General features: G+C 37.4%; 1 protein-coding gene across 5 annotated transcripts in view; it reads right to left on the reverse strand.

Moving 5' to 3' along the window:
• The window catches only part of ANKRD28 (ankyrin repeat domain 28), a 181746-nt gene that overhangs the window by 19811 nt on the left and 139949 nt on the right, over positions 1 to 21986 (reverse strand). For all 5 annotated transcript variants that reach the window (XM_029214088.1, XM_029214087.1, XM_029214091.1 and 2 more), the window contains 9 exons: positions 16511 to 16589; positions 15466 to 15580; positions 14405 to 14487; positions 12905 to 12968; positions 12628 to 12696; positions 10357 to 10497; positions 3395 to 3506; positions 2432 to 2458; positions 1936 to 2010 (listed from right to left, as the gene is read on the reverse strand). In XM_029214088.1, the coding sequence (XP_029069921.1) occupies positions 1936 to 2010; positions 2432 to 2458; positions 3395 to 3506; positions 10357 to 10497; positions 12628 to 12696; positions 12905 to 12968; positions 14405 to 14487; positions 15466 to 15580; positions 16511 to 16589 (765 nt within the window). The remainder of the gene's footprint in view (positions 1 to 1935; positions 2011 to 2431; positions 2459 to 3394; positions 3507 to 10356; positions 10498 to 12627; positions 12697 to 12904; positions 12969 to 14404; positions 14488 to 15465; positions 15581 to 16510; positions 16590 to 21986) is intronic.

The raw sequence follows: 21986 nt of genomic DNA on the forward strand, positions 1-21986 counted from the left end.
GCAAAAAAAAAAAAAAAAAAAAAAAAAGAGGGCCCCGCAATGTACCAAAGGGCTATAAAACCACTTCTTGTGGGAAATGTCAGAAAGCACCAGCAGGAGGTGAAGCTGCTCTGCGCCTTACTGACCTCTTGATGTTTCTGACTCCCTCAAAGGTTAAAGTGACTGGAGATCTCTGAGCTCTACTGTCTGAGGATCACATCTAACCTTGTTCCTCAATACCAGGTCAACAAAATTATGCTATTAAAAATGAACTGTGAGAGGCACAGTATATGCAGAAGGTGGTATAAAAAGAAGCAGAGGGAAAATAAGGACAGCTAGAGCCAGGGTAATCTGCCACAGGAGTCTTCCCCTCACGATGGCTCTGACTGGACTGGGACAAGAGGCTTAGAAGTCTAGTATGTGCGAAGGCAGGACCAAGGCCAGTTTCCTGAGTCCTCAAGCCAGCATGTTTTTACTGCATCAAGTCGTCCTGGATTCGGAGAGTTTGGAAGGAGAAAAATCACTTCAGTAATTTCTGAAAAACCTCCTAGGGATGGGTACAAAATGCAAGAGTGGTGGTATAACCACATTTCATTGAGCCTAATTATGAAATCACAAAATTGTTTCCATTTCAGCTTAAAAACACTAGTTAGCACACCCATGTTAATAACAGCACTATTCTCAATAGCCATGGAGTAAAATAACTAGTTAAAAAACTGAAGTTGTTGAGATAATGCATTCAAAAACTTGGCAAAGTGCTTAGTCTGGCACCTAGTAAGTGTTCAAGAGATGAGGCGCTATTATTATAAGAAGGATGATAATGATGCAGGAAGAACTGCCTAGTCATCTGCTCAGGCGTCATTTCTTGCCACCCATAGTAAAATAGCTATTTTCTCCATGCTAGCTTTGCACTTCCAGATGACTTATTTATTATGCAAGTCTGGGAGAGTAGACAGTATTTCCAAAGACCCAAAGGGCAAGGAAAAAGGAAGCTTCAGCATGTCTTCTTAGTTATTTAGACCATGGTAGGAAGTACTGCTGGGGAGAAAGGGGGAGAAAGACAAAGCAGAAAATTCAGTGTACATGTGTCAGTGTTAGAAAATATGCCAGGAGAATATTAAAATAAAAAATAATAGTATATGTGAGAAGAAACAATTAAATGGATCACTGGACTTGTGATACACATTAACCTAAGTAGAGACCCTTATAAGCATTTTACTATACTTAAAATCAGAGGTCTCACAAATAGTGACAGTACCCAATGCTCCTGATTCTCAAAGTCCCCCAGCTCCCCACAACATGCTTTATTTCAAAGATAAATTCTTCTTTCAGCGCAGAAAGAACTAGATTGGGCTCTGCTTGAAATTTCCTAAAGTAATTCATTTCCATATTTGACTTAAAAGAACTGTCACACTCTCTTTTAATCTTCTCCTCTTAGTGACGGACATTAAGAGGAAAAATTCAGTGGCATCTGAAGCTAGAAGGAACATTACAGACCATGTAGTTAAATCCTATAGCATGAGCAAGTGAAGGACCAGTGAACACAAACTTAGCACCCCAAAATCACAAAGTAAGCAAAAAGTTTTAGAAATACCACAGAAATTACAGTTCTTATATCATCTGCTTAAGAAGTCAGAAGCCATTCCACTAGGGTGGGTCATTTTAAAATTCACATCTCAGGCATATTCTCTCCTTAGGGCAGGCCTTGGGGGAAGCTCAAACCCCCCCCCCCCCCCCACCCCCCCCCCCCCCCCCCCTTTTTTTTTAAGACAAACAAACAAACGAAACAGAAGTACATTCAAGAATTCTCAGAGTTAAGAAAGTTCTTACAGTTTTAACTCCATGATCGTCATTATATGGACCAAAAGTTCTGGGTACTAGTTTGAGTCAACACAAACAGATATGAGACATTTTCAGTAAATCAGCCATCAAGCTGGCTGTGAAGGCAATACTCACAGCCAAGTGTAAAGGGCTTATTGTTGCTCTATTGTCTGAATCACTCAACATGTCTGTTCCCGAGGTTTCCATTAACTGAGAAAGAAAAGAATTTTAAGTGTCAGAAATGGTACTTTTAGACATACCACAGCAGTTATTCCTGGTCCCCCTCCCCCAAGTTCAAATTCATTTTAGAGTATAAACTGATACTTGAATATGGATTTAAAAATCCCAGACCATTATATTATGAAAACTAAATTCAGCAACCTTATGGAATGGATTATCCTGAAAATGTGGTAAGGACCACATGCTAAGAGCTTTGAGAGAGGGCTATAAACTTAGAGTTTGAGAGAAATGCCATTTAATTACCACCAAGTAAGAACCTTCCCTCCCCCTGCAAACATGATTTCTGTCACTATCTTTGTTCCCAGGAATGTGTAAGACAGGCTCCAGCTCTAGTGAGAGCAAATATTTAAATACTCAGTATTAGGGGGAAAACTGACTAATTAATACTTACAACATCTAAAGGAGTTTCACTTGCAATCTGAAATAAAATTTAAAATAAAAATACTTAGTTGAGGAAGCAGTCATATACAGTAAAGAGATAAATGTTAACTACACGTCTCTATTTACATAGGGCTTTGTTAAATTCTATTCTGAACTTGTGCTTCCTTTGCCTCCAAAAATGAAGTCTTTTACATAAACAATTGTACAATATAATAGACCACAAATCTATACACATGGGTCTCAGATTTTAGTCTAAAGCTACCATAATAAACTAAGGAAACATTACTTCTGTAGCAGGGTTCTAAATGCTATATTAAGCATGTCAACCTCTTTTTTCTATCTTTTATACCCACCCTCCTTGAATTTTATTTCCCCTTTAAGGGAACCAATGTTAATATAATTTATAAGTAGGTCTAAATGAAGAAACCTCTAACGTGAAGCATGTGCTACAAACTTCAGAATCATTTAACTTGTCTCTTACTCTCCCTTTGGTTTGGCAAAGTGGGGTGAATGGTGTATATATTCAGGAATGAGAGCACAGTTGAAATAAAAAGTTCCTTGGCAGAAGATGAGTCTCCCTTGTCAGGAGAGACTGACAGAAGACTGGGTCTTTCGGAATTCCTGAATACACAGGGGGAAGCTTCCTCTCACAGAAACACGTGTTTCTCACATATGACACAGTTACAGTTCTTTAAAACGTTCTGGAAAACATTTCAAGGGGCAGGGGCAGTGAACGCTACTTGGACATGGGGGGCTCTAAGGGAGCCCTCTCCAGAGATCTAATTTCCTCCTTTCTCTGTGAAAGGGAAAAGGGAATGAGAGAAAGCTTAGTGAGGCAAGTATGAATTTAGGAAGGATAGGGATTCTAAAAATGTTAAAAGGCATTTGTTTCTTGGTTCATTTATTCTCACTGTCATTACATTATTAGAATATAAACTACATTGGTCCTTCCACAAGAAATCAGGAATCTTACCAGCTGAAGACACAGACGGTGACCATATGCAGCTGAATAATGAACTGCATTGTATCCTTGCTTGTCCCGGATCCCTGGATTTGCATCATTTCTTAGTAAGTATTCCAGGCACCTATTAGAGTAAGATATATTCAAAATTCTAAATCCTGCATTTTAACCAATGATAAAAACAGAGACAAACTCAAAACTGGAAATTTTTCTTACATCTGAGTAATGTAAAAATCATAAACACATCTACACTACATACATTTGTCATTTAAATGATATTGACTGTAAGTATCATAAAAGTACAAACAAAACGTTCATAAGAGATCTTCTTTATCCACAGTCTGTCAGCAAGCTCAGTATACCTGAAGACTGTTTCGTATACAGTCTATATTTATGGCACCAGCTAGTCGACTCAAATAACACTTGACAGGATTAAACTCTTAGTGGTGGGGAGCATCCAATCTTTCTGGAATACACAGTTAGTATGATATCTCATTAGGAAGCTCAAGAAAGGATGTAAAAATATCTCCCAAAACCAAGGTCAGAATTCAAGGATCTTGCATTAGAGACCTGAAAAGTGTGGGAACGATGTAAAAGTGGTATGTAGGTAACACGAAAGACCTTCCCATGGGAAATACTTCATTCCTGTGCTATTAAAATATGAGGAAAGTAATGTTAAAAGGACTGTAAGATTTTTTGATGATGGCCATTCTGACTGGTGTGAGGTGATACCTCATTGTAGAAAGAGAAAAACAAATACCGTATGCTAACACATATATATGGAATCTAAAAAAAAAATGGTTCTGATGAACCTAGGGCCAGGACAGGAATAAAGACGCAGATGTAGAGAATGGACTTGAGGACACGGGGAGGCGGAAGGGTAAGCTGGGACAAAGTGAGAGAGTGGCATGGACATATATACACTACCAAACGTAAAAGAGATAGCTAGTGGGAAGCAGTCGCACAGCACAGGGAGATCAGCTCGGTGCTTTGTGACCACCTAGAGGGGTGGATAGGGAGGGTGGGAGGGAGACGCAAGAGGGAAGAGATATGGGGATATATGTATACGTATAGCTGATTCACTTTGTTATACAGCAGAAACTAACCATTGTAAAGCAATTATACTCCAATAAAGATGTTAAAAAAATTTTTTTTAAATAAAAGGATTATAAGCTTCACAATTTGTTATAATTCTGATAAATGTTACTGTAGCAAAAAAAAAAAGAGTACTGAATTAGAAATTAAAAGATTTATTGTGAGAGTTAGTTTGATACCAACGATCTTGGGCAAATCGTTTCACTTTATGGTGAAATGGCTTCTGTTTATTCATTTGATAGATGGGAGTAGGAATTCAACTAAATAATCTAAAACCACTCATGTTCAAATTCCAAGTCCATAATTATTCAGTGATAATTTGTCTAATATTGCAGTATGTCTAAATAACTACTAACTCTACCACTAGGGGGGAAATCTATAATCAGATACTACTTGTCAAGTTTCCAAAAGCATAATGAAGTTATAAGAACAAGTGGAAAGGAACAATGGAGCGATGTAACTGATCACCCAGTAACTCTATTATATATGTATGAGGACCATTCTTTGCAATGCCAACCCTTATTTCTTTAATGCTAATTACTTAAAGTACTTTAGATCTCTTAGGAATTACTTACAGAATCTACATTTATTATAATATCCTTAATGGTAGCAAACGTTCATCCTTTTAAGTGGGATTTTGATATTTATATGAAGTGAAAATTATGATGAAATGCATATCACTATGATAGAAAAACATCACCCGAATCTGACTCTAAGGAACAAGCCTGGTGTTTCTCGGTATTCCTAAACTAGCTCTGAGGGCACTCCAGGAAGTATCTCAGGCAGTGTGTAGACTCTGTACACAGTCTGCTTAGGTACCAGCTCACAGGTCAATCCTCACTGGGATGAAGGAAAGGCCTGCTGGCCTGGAAGGACAGTCTCACTGCTTTAAAGGCAGAAACATTTCACCCAAGGGCACATCTTTTTACCTTTAATCAAGTTCTCTAGATGTGAATGATAAAACAGAAATAGTTCCCCCTACTGAGACCTGAACACAAGGCAGATTCTATCAGTGGAACAAACTATTTTAAGATAACTTGCTGATACATGAGTACTGGGGGGAAAAAAAAACTGACTTATTTAAGGAAAGCAAAACAAGTAGGTAAGTTCATGTTTACTTTCTGAAGTAGGAGAGCAAGTCTCAAAGCACTACTTATATTTACTAGTTGCAAGTATACAACATTAAATGGTTTGAAATAATTCAACCATAATACATGCAGTAGTTATCAAATCATTATTTCTTTGTCTACCTTCATATTACTAGATGATTGGTCTCCTATAACAAAACAAAGACTAAGAGTTGATTTATAATTATAAAATTACTTCTATTGCCACGCCTTTCAAATTTTGCTAAGCAATATGAATTTTCATGACCACTTTGTAAGTATTACCTTTAACAAATGAAAAAAATTACTGACATTTAGGAAAATTAAATGACTTGCTCCTAATCTTCTGGCTAGAATATGGCAAAGCAAGGACTAGGCCTTGGGTCTTTTCTTCAAGTGTTCTTTCTATGCTACAAATGCTTCAGCACAGGGGTTAATGAGTTAGTGACACTTTAACCTGGGTGTTTATAAAATTCTGAACAACAAAATTGCTTGATCTTGAAAATCTGAACCTCACTTTTGATTTGCAAATGAGGTGGAGGGGAGAGAGTCAATCTTAAATTTTTTTTCTCATTGTAAATTAACACACGCTCATTTTATAAAACTCAGAAAATTAAGAAACGAAGATTTTCTATAATTTCTCTTATTTCCCTAAAATAAACCATGTATGCAAAATCTGGAGGAATATTTATGGCTAAATGGCTAAGTAATAAACCAAACTTACTGTTAAATATTTTGTTTTCTTCATTTGTTAGACAAATATCCTCATCCCAATTAAGCATGTAATTCAAATCAGAGTGATTTTCAAACTATTTAAACTTCTCCTACTCTTTCCCTACCACCCATGGGCTCCTACCACTTTTTCTGGTGCAGGTTCAGACTGAGTCAAATCCATGTGTCCCATGGCTGGTCAGAGCCCTGGGAGAGGACCACTCGGCCCAGGGCAGAGGATGTGGCATTGTCACCAGAGGCCCTCCTAACTCTACTCTCCCCCATCAAGGTATACAAGTGTCTGACTGACAAAAAAAGATATTAAGCATAGCTTAAAAAAATACAACTAATCCTTACAGGAAGATTACAATGTGTCAGGTATTGTTCTAAGCAATTCAGATATTCTGTACCTCATATGGCCATGAGTTAAGGTCAGACTATTATTCCCACTTGACAGATGAAATGTGCAGAGAGGTTAAGTAACCTGCCCAAGGTCTCACAGCAAGTGGCACAGCCAGAATCAAACCCAGTTCTGTCTTACATGCATACATAAAACAGGTTTAACAAGGCTGCTGAATGCAAAGTTGTATACAAAAGTCAAATATATTTCTCTATTTCACAACAAAGGAAATTTAAAGATAGATTTATTTTGGCAATAAAAATATCAAATACTTAGGAATAAACCTAAGGATTATAAAAGTTCCAAACAAAAGACTGTATGATTCCATTTATATAAAGTTCAAAACAGACAAAAATAAACAATGCTATTAGAAGTCAAAATATGATCTCATTTTTGTGAACATCTATCTCCATAAAAGTGTATCTTGGTGAAATATATCTATGCATTCATAAACACATGTATATATAACCATATGAACACAGAAAAGCCTATGGACAGACATTTACCAGGTTCATAACTCTGATTACACTGTGAGGGATGTGAAATGATCTACATAAACATATAGAAATACTTTTGTTAATGGTAGTTATCACAGAAGAAAAGGCATGAGGAGGATTTCTTCTTTATATGTAATCACAATAAATAACCCCAGCCTTCCCCTTCTCTTATACACACCACACAGGCGTGGGGTAGGTCCTCACCATCATGCTCATAGCCAGTCCTATTTTTCTTCAAATGGCAAAGAGGATTTTATTTGTTAATATTTAATATATTTAGTATGTTCTTCCCGTGAAAATAACTATATATTTGTTTGCTGAGTCATGACTGTCTAGAGTGAACGTCAGCATCAGGATTATGGGGGTGACTAGCAGGATGAGCAGAATGAGTAGGAGCGATTTCATGTATTTTTCCAACATTTACTGCAAGTAAAGACAGGCACACAAGGCAGAGTAGAGCTGCAATTACTTATGTCACTTCTGAACAGCAGAAAACCAGTGGCAGAATGTCAAAAATCCCAAAGTATATACAACTTTCCCTGGGGATGCTGACAGGACATTATTAAACAATCATTAAAGAAACAAACCAACAAACACACATTACTGAATAACAGTATTTGAAGTCATGGGGAATTTGTTTCTTCTTTTAGAAAATATTTCACTCTGGCTTTGGCAGCAGAAAGAATTATTCCAGATTCTCTTATTATCCAACCTATTCCTGGGAATTAAATCCTTGGAGTTCAGAAAAATAAACCAACTCTTTAATTCTACTATTTAAGCCTCCAAAACAATCACTTACTGAAAGGATGCCTCTGGTATCCTAAAATGGTTACTGTAGTGAATAGTTTCCAGAAGGTTCCCAGGGAACAAATCACTGAGGCAATAAATGATGGCATCAGACAAGACCTCTGGGACTTTGATACTTCAAAGATAAGAAAGAGGCTCCAAAAACGAGTGCTAGATTCTTTTATACACATGCCCTCAGTTTTCCCCACAATTCTAAGTACGCTTCATTCTAATTTTACAGATAAAGAAGATTTTGCCTAACAATTATTTGCTCAGGCTCAAAGAGGTATAATATGAAGCCCCCATGATTTCAGCTGGGTCTTTTGGATAAAGCTCATGTTCTTTCTGGTACATCAGGTTGCTTGTGGACATACTGAGAATTAAGTGTTTAAGTAATAAGTATCTCTAGACCAGCGGTCCCCAACCTTTTTGGCACCAGGGACCGGTTTTGCAAAAGACAATTTTTCCACGGACCGAGGGGCGAGTGGGTGGCGGGGACGGTCCAGGCGGTAATGCGAGCGATGGGGAGCGGCAAATGAGCTTCACTCGCTCGCCACTCACCTAACAGGCCGCGGACCAGTACCAGTTCACAGCCCAGGGTTTAGGGACCCCTGCTCTAGACTATTGCTCAAAACAGTTTATATTAGGTGAGAAAACTAACAATTTAATTGACTTTAGTACTAAGTATACTTCTAAAGAAAAAGCAGACAGGCTTAAAATAAAACCACAAATCTCAAACAGTATAGGTTGAACATTGTTATTCTTTTGTTCCTGCATAAGAATTCAGGTTTAATGTAATTGTATAAGGGCAGGAGGACCATGGGGTAATCTCTGTCTGTGTGTACATGAACTCAGTGGAGTTTACTTAGATCATGCTGGGCAGTACCCAATAAACAGTTTGTGGGAATAGTGGTAAAGGACTTCTGATGGTGACAGTCATTTGGGGTATAATCTATTTTAGGAAAATCTATAAATCAAATCCTGAAATTACAAAATTTATAAATCAGAGGATAATCTACTTACCCAAGTTTACCAAAATATTTTCTGATTTACAAAGTCTCTATCAGAGATTTTCTTTAAAGCTCTACTATCCAAAAACATACTTCAAATAATTTAGCTTCTCCCAAAACCTATCTATATCTAACTATTCTGGTATATATGAAATGGTATAAAGTGATATATTCCTCCAAACAGAAAATATGGTCATCCTTCGGTATCTAAGGGGGACTGATTCCAAGGGTACTCGAGGATACCAAAGACCGTAGACTTGGACCCTCAAGTCCCTTATAATAAATGAACACAACCCTACAATGAATACAGTCGACCCTCTGAATCTGTAGATGCAAAACCAGTAGATACAAAGGGCTGATAGTATATTTTACTAATGCTTTCAAGATTAGGATTTTAGACACAAATCCAACATAACAAAGTGTTACTTATAGAAATGGATTTGAAATTAGTTACAGAATTTATAATAAATTAATATTTGTGAGTAATACCATCAAATTATGCTTTTTATTTTGAAGGTAAAAAAGTAAACATTAAAAACCAAGGAAATAGTTCTGTGTTAAATGCAACTTCCTTGAAGTATATTTTATAAATCTTTCCCCAGAAACCATTATTTGTTTTTCCTACCCTTCACTGACCCAGACTCATGGGGAATACCACAGACATTGACGATTTCTTCTCTGTCTCTAATGAGTTCATTTTCTTCCAAGAAGGCAATATACATTAAGGTACTATAAATGCGTCTGATCAACTTTGGGTGAATATTAATTATGAAAGAATTTATAAATCTCTCATTCTTTTGATTTTATTAAGTCATTCTTGGACAACATTTACTCACTACTCCATTATCTATATAATTTACTTATTTAAGCACTATTAGTACCAACTATGTGCCAGATTCTGCCAGTTCAATTATTCCCTATTTGAATACCAATTTACAGGGATCCCTTAGAAATATGAACTTTCTACCTCTGAAGAATACTGGCATTCCAATCTCTGCTCAATCTTCAGATGGCATTGTCTGTGTACCTCTTGCCTTTCCCTTTCCCTGTGATATACTCAAGACTGCTGCCTCTACGAAGCCAGGTGGAAAAAACATGGAGGTGATAGATATTAAGATGTGTTTTTGGAAGGGAGGACGAAAAGGGACCTCGATCTTTCTTCTACCCGATTAGTTCATAACGCAGGCTGCTGAGTAGAAGTAGGTGGGTAATAACTATGACTAGGAATAATTATGAAAACAACTTATTTTCCCTACTAGAGCATCAGGGAAAGATAATCAATAATAAAAAGTACAGAAAAGGAAATACAAATTTGCTATAAAAACTGCCAGATAGAAACAATCCTTCATTCTCACCACATGATACTTACTTGCCATCTGTGTCTGACGTAGCTGCATAGTGCAAGGGTGTGCATCCTCTTTCATCAAGGTCATTCACACTTGCTCCTGAGCCCACAAGAGCAAACAGGCACTGGTAGTTGCAGTTGGCAGCAGCATAGTGCAGTGGAGATCTTTTTGCCCAAGTTAATTAAAAAAAAAAAAAAAAAAGTCAGGGACACAAACCAGTAAACAAGAGCACAGTTGATCCACCCAGTTATAAATATTTATAGAAAGCCTTAGATTGATTTCTGCCATATACCTAAGTCTTTTGGAGGGCCAGACAGAAAGCTTGGAGGAGAAACTAAGATGGCAAAGAGGCTCTAAGAATACAAAATAAGATAGGAACACAATTAAATCATTTCATGGTCCCCAGACAGTAACAATTCCAGTCTTTTGAGTGAATTACAGATATCCTTCATATTCTGCTCCAAAACTCAAAAACTTATTTTTTTTTCCCTCCCTAATGCCATCAGCAATCTGAGAAAACTTTCATTTAACAAAGCTTCCCCTATACTAATAGAGATGTTTCATAGGTAGCAGCTTCTGTTCCTGTTTCAGTAGAGGAATAAAGAGTAAGAAAAATACAGAAGCATTAAAAAGAATGCTGTTATATCAACTATATGGTAGAGCTGCACAGTAATATCAGATTCCTCAAGCAGAAAATGCATAGTTTTGAAGGCTGTTCATCATTTTGAAGAGTTTATAGAGTACTGTTAATTTCTAGAGATGGAATATTTGTAGCTTACTTCTTCTCAGTTACTGAAATGAAAAAGAATATTACTAAATTTAGGAGTTTCTGTCTTTAGATTACAAAGCTATGATGATCCATGACCTTTCATTAAAAAAAAAGCAAAACAGAAGAAGAAGAAAACAGAAAAGTGATGGTAAATTTAGTCCAGAGTCTTCATGGTATAATTTTTTCTAAAATATTTACCTGGTGAAATGACAGTAAAGCATTATTTTACTTTATTGGATAATAGTATAATATAGTAATAGTATTTTTGAAAATGCAATTAACCCTGAATTACTTTCAAGCTTCTAAGCTCAGAATGTGCCCTAATTGTAGTACAGAATGCGTCAAGTGCTACAAATTAACTAATATATGCTGGATTAAAGTACACTTATAAAAATAAATTAGCTATAAATTGCACTCCAAAGTCAAACAAAGTGATTTTTGATTTTGTGGGTCACTAGTTCCTTCAATTAGCAGGCTTTATAAGAACAGTCTGTTCCTCAAAATAATTATGGGGTCACATCGTCATTTTTCCTTTTCTTTTCTTATATGCACTTCTGATTCCCTACCACACGTAATTCTATCGTGCACTGGCCCAATCCCATGCACTGACACAGATTCACACACACCCTCTCTTGTCACATACTCTGATAAAATTCTCAAACTCCTGATACACAATTTTGCTCATATTGCCACCTCTATTTTTTTTTAAATTGAGGTAACACTAGATTATAACATTGTAAGTCTCATGTGTACATTATATTTAGATTTCTGTACACACTACAGCATGCTCACCTCTATTTTTCAAATTGCCTTCTGTCCTTTCCTATGTGGTTCTAACAGACTCTGGGTCAATTCCTACTCTAAGTAACTTAGTAGATCATGGTGGCTTTAAGTACTGCAATCACAGATGCAAGTAGCAATGAGGCCTGGGGCTGAACAGTGAGACTGCAGATTAGCTGGGTGACTACAAAGGGACTCTGCATTCACAGGTGCTTTCCTGTGGGTCACGCTCACGGTGTGTGTGGAGAGTCAGAGAAGAGGAGAAAGAAAAATTACACATCGATTTGTAACCTGTTTTCTCCCTCCTTCTAGTGCTCTGGAACCAAATATAGGCAGCAGAGTCTCTAACAAAAGAATGACTTGAAGGAATGGAGAACTATCACTGAGCTCCAGCTCTTGTGGGTTTTTTGAGGGAGCATAGGTACCATGCGGTTTTATATTTTCATGGCTATGATTATGGAAGGAGGAAGAGGAATGACATCACAAGAGGTATAAAAGTGCTTATAAAGTAAAGCTGTGGCTGGTAGCCTGGGGCTATGGCAGGGGCCCAGCTGGAAGAAGGCTGTGGGTGAGAATGAATATTCAGAAGTTATCTACTTATTGGGGCCTCTCAACGAATCATGATCACAATGCAAAAGTCATAGATTTATTCAGTTAACTCTCAGAAGCCATGTTAGGAGGTCAAGAAAGTCATTAAGTAAATAACATTACGTAGGCTTTATAGAGGAACTGTATCACACCCTACCTTCCAAATTTATCCTTTTTGTTGAAGTCTGCACCAGTGTTCAGCAGAAGGTTTAGGCACTCCAAATTCCTACCCAGGAAAAATACATTGAGAAGATGTAATTGTAATGAAATTGTAATTATAATGAAATCGGTAGGTTTAAATAAATATAAAAGCATGTTTTCAAATGAGGGCAGAGTGAATAAAACATTGTGATTTATATTTTATGAAACAAAAAAAAAAACTGCCACGATCAACTATCATCTTCTTAAAAAAAGTAAAAATTTTGTTAACATACCCTCCAGCTGCAGCTGCATGTAGACAGGTCCTGCCAAAATCATCTGGGGTATCTATATCAAATCCTACAAGAATGAATACATCTTATGTAATAGTATAGGTATGTTACTTTATATTAGAGTATTATATTAAAAAAATGTAAAAAAAAATCACATACCCCCAATCTTAAACAAAACTATGAATTACAAGTAGGTAAAAATTAATTGAAAATAGATTAATAATGTACAGTATTTTAAAAAAAATTACCACTAAAGGATTGGGGGTTTTAGAACAAATGCTAGAGTACTTGTTTAAAAGTCATAAGATACAATGGAATATTATTCAGCAATAAAAAGAAATAAAGTACTGATACATGTTTATAACACTGGATGACCTTTCAGAACATTTCTAAGCAAAAAAAATCAGTCACAAAACCACACCTTGGGTGATTCCATTTCTATGAACTGTCCAGAATAGGTTAATTTATAGAGATGGAAAGTAGATTAATGACTGCTTAGGGCTGGGGGGAGGGGGGAAATGGGGAACTGACTGAAAATGAGGGGGTTTTTTTGGGGGGGGGAATGAAAATGTTCTAAAACCCATTGTAGTCATGGTTACATACCTCTGTGAATATACTTAAAAAAAAACACTGTATTGTAAATTTTAAACAGGTGAATTGTATGATACATGAATTATTTCTTAATAAAACTTTTTTTTTAAACCCATAGGTGCTTTGATACTTGCACATTAATACTAACACTGAGAAGAGGTTTTTAGAATTCTCCTTCATAGATAAATGGGTATGTGATTACTTGTGGACACACATACACTTAAAACATTCAAAACGCAATTACCTCACTTAAAAGATATCATTAAGAAAAACTCACTGTCTGTCTCACAATATGTTAATTTTCACTGAAACTTTCCCATAATTCTTTTAGCAATCAAGAGTATTAATATACAAAATCTGTTCAACTTTCCTAACATGCTAAGAAATAGAATATCATTAAAAATTAAATCTTATATATTTAGTAATTCTATGCATTTAATAAGGATAATTTTGTAGTAATAGTTATAGAAAGCTATTGATCCTGTTTTGCTTCAAACTGATTATGTGGTATTTTAAGACAGTAATTAGATATGGCATAAATAATTTCACAAACCTACAAGATATTGTAAACTGGCCACTGGCTCTTAAAAAGGAAGCATGCAAATGAAGATATTTTATTTCTAGACACAAAGGGACTGCTCTAGAAATATTCCACACCCCATTCCCCAACTAAGAGAGAGAGGAGGAAATCACTGGAAAAATAAAACCTTTCCCAGAGCTGAAGAGAAAATCAAATCTTAAAATTAAAGGGTCCAACATCTTCTAAGAGGGGTTAATAAATGATCCACACATGGACATATCTATATGTGATTCTGGAAAAGCAGGATAAAGAGACTGTATTAAAATGGGAGATGGCGGGGGGTGGTTTGGGGAGGTAAAAGGGGATAATCTGTCTGTGAAGGTTCCACTTACCAGAAGAAAGAAGTTTCCTACAGCAATCTGAAAAACCACTTAAGGCTGCCAAATGGAGGGGGAACATTCCATGTATGCCACGCCTAAAGTGAACAGGACAGTGTCCTCATCACAATGCAATCACTTAAATAAATTAAAAAGAAACTATTCAATACTTAACTTATCCAGCAACTTTCCTCTTAGAGCAGGACTTTTCAACCTCAGCACTACCGTCACTATGGATTTTCTGGAGGGCTGGGGGCTGGGGGGCTGGGTTATCCTGTGCCTGTAGGATGTCATCAGTGCCCCCAGGTTCTACCTACACTGGATGACAGTAACACTCTCCTCCCCAAATTATGACAACCAAAAACGTCTCTAGACATTTGCCTCAGGAGCAAAACCCATTCCCCCTGCCCCCATGTTGAGAATCATTATTACCACAAGGCAAAATGTTTAAGAATGTTCACTGCAGTAACTTTTGTCATAGTAAAAACTTAGAAGCAACTTGTGTTTGTAAATGAGAATGAATAAAAATTGTGAAATCTTTACACAAGAATTAAATTTTATAAAATGAATGAACTAGTTACGTATAGAGATGAGGAAAAAAAGCCCAAATTTATATCTACATGGCTAAACCAACAACTTCATGTAAAAAAAAAAAAAAAAGTGTAAAGTGTAAAAGAAGTGTACAGTAGCATACCATTTACAGAAAGTTTAACAGAAGATTTAAAACATGTTAATAAACATATAAAAAAGGTAATAAAAATTTAAAAACATACATAAGAATGATAAACATCAATTTAAAAGTAGGGTGTTTCTTTCTGCAGAGCATGCAAGAGAATCCATCTTTCAAACAAAATCTTACATGGAAACTTTAGTATGTTACTCATAATCTAGAAAGAACTGGGGTAAAAAAAATATAAAAATACCCTATGCTGGTTTACCAATGAAATCACATTAAACATTCTATTCTATTACATCGCCAATAAAGAGGATAAAGCTCAAGCAATTAGTACTACATTGAGGACAAAATCCACATGTTTCCCTGACAAGGCATTAACACTACCTTGGGAAGTACTTACTTTGCAGTGTCAGCACCACTTGTAATTAGAGTGTTGATTAGCAGCTCATGGCCGTACCTCGCTGCTATGTGCAAAGGGGTGTTGCCATTCTTGTCCTCACAGTCGATTACTGCTCCTGCAATAAAGGACATACTATCAGCCACTGGACTAATATAACGATTAAGTCAAATCTATTACATGGAAAGTGATATAAAATACAATTCAAGCACAAACTAATGGGTATAGCAATTTAACCATAGATTTCATCCACAGCACATTTACTGGGCCAGGCACTGGGGTTAGATTTCACACTTAAAGCAATTTTGTGAACAAGCATAAGATTTTAACAGATTTAAAAATTACAAAAGGGTTCTGGGCATCCAATAAGTTTGGAAACCACTGTATTTAAACAAAATTAAACACATTTCTTTAGAGTGAGACTTTTCCAAAGCTTTAATGTGCACACTCTGTGTCACCAAGAAGACAGCATGCAATATTTTATGAATTATTTGATCATGAGCTTATTGCTACCCTTTCCCTGCAAAATCAGAACAGCTATTGTCTTGAGGACTACTAATAAACAGTTCCTTGGAACACGGCTTGTGAAAATACTACTTTAATGTACCCAAAGGTTCTTTTTATTTAAAAGTTTAGCCTGCCTAGTACTAATTCAAATGCAAAAGAATACAAGTTCAGAAAATAAATGAAAACGCTAAAAACAGTTCAAGATAGTCAGAAGGGAAAAGAGAAATGAAACAAAGTTTTAATATATAATACAGTTTGCAGTAGAAAGGCAGAGTTTTCTATCCAGCATGTTTTAAAAAAGCCAACACTAACTGCTAGAGAAATTATATTTATAATCTAAGGGAAACAATACAAAAATAAGTGAAAAACATAATTACAAAAAATACATGTACATGGCATTTAAAATTCTTCATTATCTGATTTTCATGAGCTCTAATATCAAGTGTCAAAAATGTGTATACTGCTATGACAATTCCTCAATACCATTATGTGGATGCTTTTACTACACTTAAGAAAAAAAACAAACAGAAATACTTTTTACCACTCTGGATAATGGTTTGTGATCTGGAGAATCTACCATGGAGGGCAGTCATGTGCAGTGGGGTTTTTCCATCTTTGCTCTGAAATAAACACACAAGAGATTTAAAATTCTTGTTATATCTGTACCATGTAATTGTTAGTTTTATTTTGAATATCCTCTTGCAACTTTACTCTGTAGAACTATTACACTCAAGCGTTAAGTTTAACTGAAGCCTGTGGCAGTAAAACAGCTGTTTGAAATTATGAACTAATTTTTTAGTATGTATATCATAAAGCACAAATATACAGAAACCTCAATGCCCATAGTTTTAAAAAGGCCTGGAGTGATGGGTGTGGTGTAATCTTAGCACCACTCCTATTTCAGGTAGGGGAACTGATGCACAAAGGATATCAATGATTCGACCAAGGTCACATCACTGGAAGTGGTACTGCCAGGATGTGCTGCCCACATGGTTCAAAAATTTCACACTGCTACAATTCTTTTGTTCTAAGAAATGCTGAATCCCTCCTTGACCAAGGAAAAGTGAATGTCAGAATTAACTTCAGAAACTATAGTTCACTTAAAAAACCTTACACATTGTTTATAATTATTTGTAACAAATAATGTTAGCTATTTTCTCAAATTACTTAAAATAATAAACCAGACTGGCCTTGTATGTGTGTTTGATGTAGAAATTCTGAAATTCTAGAGGAATTCCACATATGAAGAAAAACAATGCCTGAGTTAGGTGATAACTTTTATTGTGAGTTAGGTAAAGTCTTTTCTTCCCGAAAATTATTTTCTTCATCAAAACATACATGTGACCATCACAAAGGAAAGAAGTATTTGGGGTATTTTGTTTATCTGACCAAAATTTAAAGTACATGGTGGGGTGGGAAAAAGTGTGACAGCTATCTGGGTTGACAACTGGATATATTGTGAGAAACTGTATATTTCTTGCTTTCAACCTACATACAATTGGGGTTCTGTCCTCTACAGTAACTGATTACGGAATAAACACTTGAAGAGTGGGAAAAAAAAAAACGGTAAGTGACAAAATCAATGAGGCAGTGTTCACGATAAGCAAGGTTATGAAAAACCAGAGCTATACTGCTTTATAAAAACCATTCATTTTGGGGACGAGGGGAAGATGGCGGAAGAGTAAGACGCAGAGATCACCTTCCTCCCCACAGATGCACCAGAAATACATCTACATGTGGAACAACTCCTATAGAACACCTACTGAATGCTGGTAGAAGACCTCAGACCTCCCAAAAGGCAAGAAACTCCCCACGTATCTGGGTAGGACAAAAGAAAAAAGAATAAACAGAGACAAAAGGATAGGGACGGGACCTGCACCAGTGGGAGGGAGCCGTGAAGGAGGAAAGGTTTCCACACACTAGGAAGCCCCTTCGCGGGTGGAGGGGGAAAGCTTCGGAGCCGTGGAGGAGAGCGCAGCAACAGGGGTTCGGAGGGCAAAGCGGCAAGATTCTCGCACAGAGGATCGGTGTCGACCAGCACTCACCAGCTCGAGAGGCTTGTCTGCTCACCGCCGGGGCAGGCGGGGCTGGGAGCTGAGGCTCGGGCTTCGGTCAGAGCGCAGGGAGAGGACTGGGGTTGGCGGCGTGAACACAGCCTGAAGGGGGCTAAGTGCGCCACGGCTAGCCGGGAGGGAGTCTGGACCTGCCGAAGAGGCAAGAAACTTTTTCTTCCCTCTTTGTTTCCTGGTGTGCGAAGAGAGGGGATTAAGAGCGCTGCTTAAAGGAGCTCCAGAGACGGGCGGCTAACAACGCGGACCCCAGAGATGGGCATGAGACGCTAAGGCTGCTGCTGCCGCCACCAAGAAGCCTGTGTGCGAGCACAAGTCACTATCCACACCCCGCTTCCGGGAAGCCTGTGCAGCCTGCCACTGCCAGGGTCCCAGGATCCAGGGACAACTTCCCCGGGAGAACGAACAGCACCTCAGGCTGGTGCAACTTCATGCCAGCCTCTGCCGCAGCAGGCCGCCCCGCACGCCGTGCCCCTCCCGCACCCCTGGCCTGAGTGAGCCAGAGTCCCTGAAGCAGCTGCTCCTTTAACCCCGTCCTGTCTGAGCGAAGAAGAGACGCCCTCCGGTGAACTACATGCAAAGGCTGGGCCAAATCCAAAGCTGAACACCAGAAGCTGTGCGAACAAAGAAGAGAGAGGGAAATCTCTCCCAGCAGCCTCAGAAGCAGAGGATTTAACACTCCGCAATCAACTTGATGTACCCTGCATCTGTGGAATACCTGAATAGACAAGGAATCATCCCAAATTGAGGATGTGGACTTTGAGAGCAAGATTTATGATGTTTTCCCCTTTTCCTCTTTTTGTGAGTGTATGCTTCTGTGTGAGATTTTGTCTGTATAGCTTTGCTTCCACCATTTGTCCTAGAGTTCTATCCGTCCGTTTTCGTTGAAATTTTTTTCTTAATAATAATTTTTATTTTAATAACTTTACTATATTTTATCGTACTTCATATTACTTTTTCTTTCTTTCTTTTTTCCTTCCATCCCTCCTTCCTTCCTTCCTCCCTTTCTTTCCTTCTTTCTTTTTCTTTTCTTCCTTCCTTCCTTCCTTTTCTTTTTCTTTCTTTCTTTCTTTCTTCTAATTCTTTCTTTCTATTTTTCTCCCTTTTATTCTGAGCCATGTGGATGAAAGGCTCTTGGTGCTGCAGCCAGGAGTCACTGCTGTGCCTCTGAGGTGGGAGAGCCAACCTCAGGACACTGGTCCACAAGAGGCTTCCCAGCTCCACATAATATCAAACGGCAAAAATCTCCCAGAGATCTCCATCTCAACACCAGCACCCAGCTTCACTCAACAACCAGCAAGCTACAGTGCCGGACACCCTATGCCAAACAACTAGCAAGACAGGAACACAACCGCACCCATTAGCAGAGAGGCTGCCTAAAATCATAAGTCCACAGACACCCCAAAACACACCACCAGAGGTGGACCTGCCCACCAGAAAGACAACATCCAGCCTCATCCACCAGAACACAGGCACTAGTCCCCTCCACCAGGAAGCCTACACAACCCACTGAACCAACCTTAGCCACTGGGGACAGACACCAAAAACAAGGGGAACTACGAACCTGCAGCCTGCAAAAAGGAGACCCCAAACACAGTAAGATAAGCAAAATGAGAAGACAGAAAAACACACAGCAGATGAAGGAGCAAGATAAAAACCCACCAGACCTAACAAATGAAGAGGAAATAGGCAGTCTACCTGAAAAATAATTCAGAATAAAGATAGTAAAGATGATCCAAAATCCTGGAAACAGAAGAGACAAAATGCAAGAAACATTTAACAAGGACCTAGAAGAACTAAAGATGAAACAAACAACGATGAGCAACACAATAAATGAAATTAAAAATACTCTAGATGGGATCAATAGCAGAATAACTGAGGCAGAAGAACGGATAAGTGACCTGGAAGATAAAATAGTGGAAATAACTACTGCAGAGCAGAATAAAGAAAAAAGAGTGAAAAGAACTGAGGACAGTCTCAGAGACCTCTGGGACAACATTAAACACACCAACATTCGAATTATAGGGGATCCAGAAGAAGAAGAGAAAAAGAAAGGGACTGAGAAAACATTTGAAGAGATTATAGTTGAAAACTTCCCTAATATGGGAAAGGAAATAGTTAAGCAAGTCCAGGAAGCACAGAGAGTCCCATACAGCATAAATCCAAAAAGAAATACACCAAGACACATATTAATCAAACTGTCAAAAATTAAATACAAAAAAAACATATTAAAAGGAGCAAGGGAAAAACAACAAATAACACACAAGGGAATCCCCATAAGGTTAACAGCTGATCTTTCAGCAGAAACTCTGCAAGCCAGAAGGGACTGGCAGGACATATTTAAAGTGATGAAGGAGAAAAACCTGCAACCAAGATTACTCTACCCAGCAAGAATCTCATTCAGATTTGATGGAGAAATTAAAACCTTTACAGACAAGCAAAAGCTGAGAGAGTTCAGCACCACCAAAGCAGCTTTACAACAAATGCTAAAGGAACTTCTCTAAGCAAGAAACACAAGAGAAGGAAAAGACCTACAATAACGAACCCAAAACAATTAAGAAAATGGGAATAGGAACATACATATCGATAATTATCTTAAATGTAAATGGACTAAATGCTCCCACCAAAAGACACAGATTGGCTGAATGGATACAAAACCGAGAACCATATATATATGCTGTCTACAAGAGATCCACTTCATACCTAGAGACACATACAGCCTGAAAGTAAGGGGATGGAAAAAGATATTCCATGCAAATGGAAACCAAAAGAAAGCTGGAGTAGCAATTCTCGTATCAGACAAAATAGACTTTAAAATAAAGACTATGAAAAGAGACAAAGAAGGACACTACATAATGATCAAGGGATCGATCCAAGAAGATATAACAATTGTAAATATTTATGTACCCAACATAGGAGCACCTCAATACATAAGGCAAATACTAACAGTCATAAAGGGGAAATCGACAGTAACACATAGTAGGGGACTTTAACACCCCGCTTTCACCAATGGACAGATCATCCAAAATGAATAAATAAGGAAACACAAGCTTTAAGTGATACATTAAACATGATGGACTTAATTGATATTTATAGGACATTCCATCCCAAAACAACAGAATACACATTTTTCTCAAGTGCTCATGGAACATTCTCCAGGACAGATGGTATCTTGGGTCACAAATCAAGCCTTGGTAAATTTAAGAAAACTGAAATGGTATCAAGTATCTTTTCCGACCACAACGGTATGAGACTAGATATCAATTACAGGAAAAGATCTGTAAAAAATACAAACACATGGAAGCTAAACAATACACTACTAATAAAGAAGTGACCGCTGAAGAAATCAAAGAGGAAATTAAAAAAATACCTAGAAACAAATGACAATGGAGCCATGATGATCCAAAACCTATGGGATGCAGCAAAAGCAGTTCTAAGAGGGAAGTTTATAGCAATACAATCCTACCTTAAGAAACAGGAAACATCTCAAATAAACAACCTAACCTTGCACCTAAAGCAATTAGAGAAAGAACAAAAACCCCACCAAGTTAGCAGAAGGAAAGAAATCATAAAAATCAGATCAGAAATAAATGAAAAAGAAATGAAGGAAACAATAGCAAAGATCAATAAAATTAAAAGCTGGTTCTTTGAGAAGATAAACAAAATTGATAAACCATTAGCCAGACTCATCAAGAAAAAAAGGGAGAAGACTCAAATCAACAGAATTAGAAATGAAAAAGAAGTAACAACTGACACTGCACAAATACAAAAGATCATGAGAGATTACTACAAGCAACTCTATGCCAATAAAAGAGACAACCTGGAAGAAATGGACAAATTCTTAGAAATGCACAACCTGCCAAGACTGAATCAGGAAGAAATAGAAAATATGAACACACCAATCACAAGCACTGAAATTGAAACTGTGATTAAAAATCTTCCAACAAA

This window comes from Monodon monoceros, unplaced genomic scaffold (assembly GCF_005190385.1).
Source record: "Monodon monoceros isolate NGI ecotype Baffin Bay Population unplaced genomic scaffold, NGI_Narwhal_1 Super_Scaffold_11, whole genome shotgun sequence".
NCBI classification, from domain to species: domain Eukaryota; kingdom Metazoa; phylum Chordata; class Mammalia; order Artiodactyla; family Monodontidae; genus Monodon; species Monodon monoceros.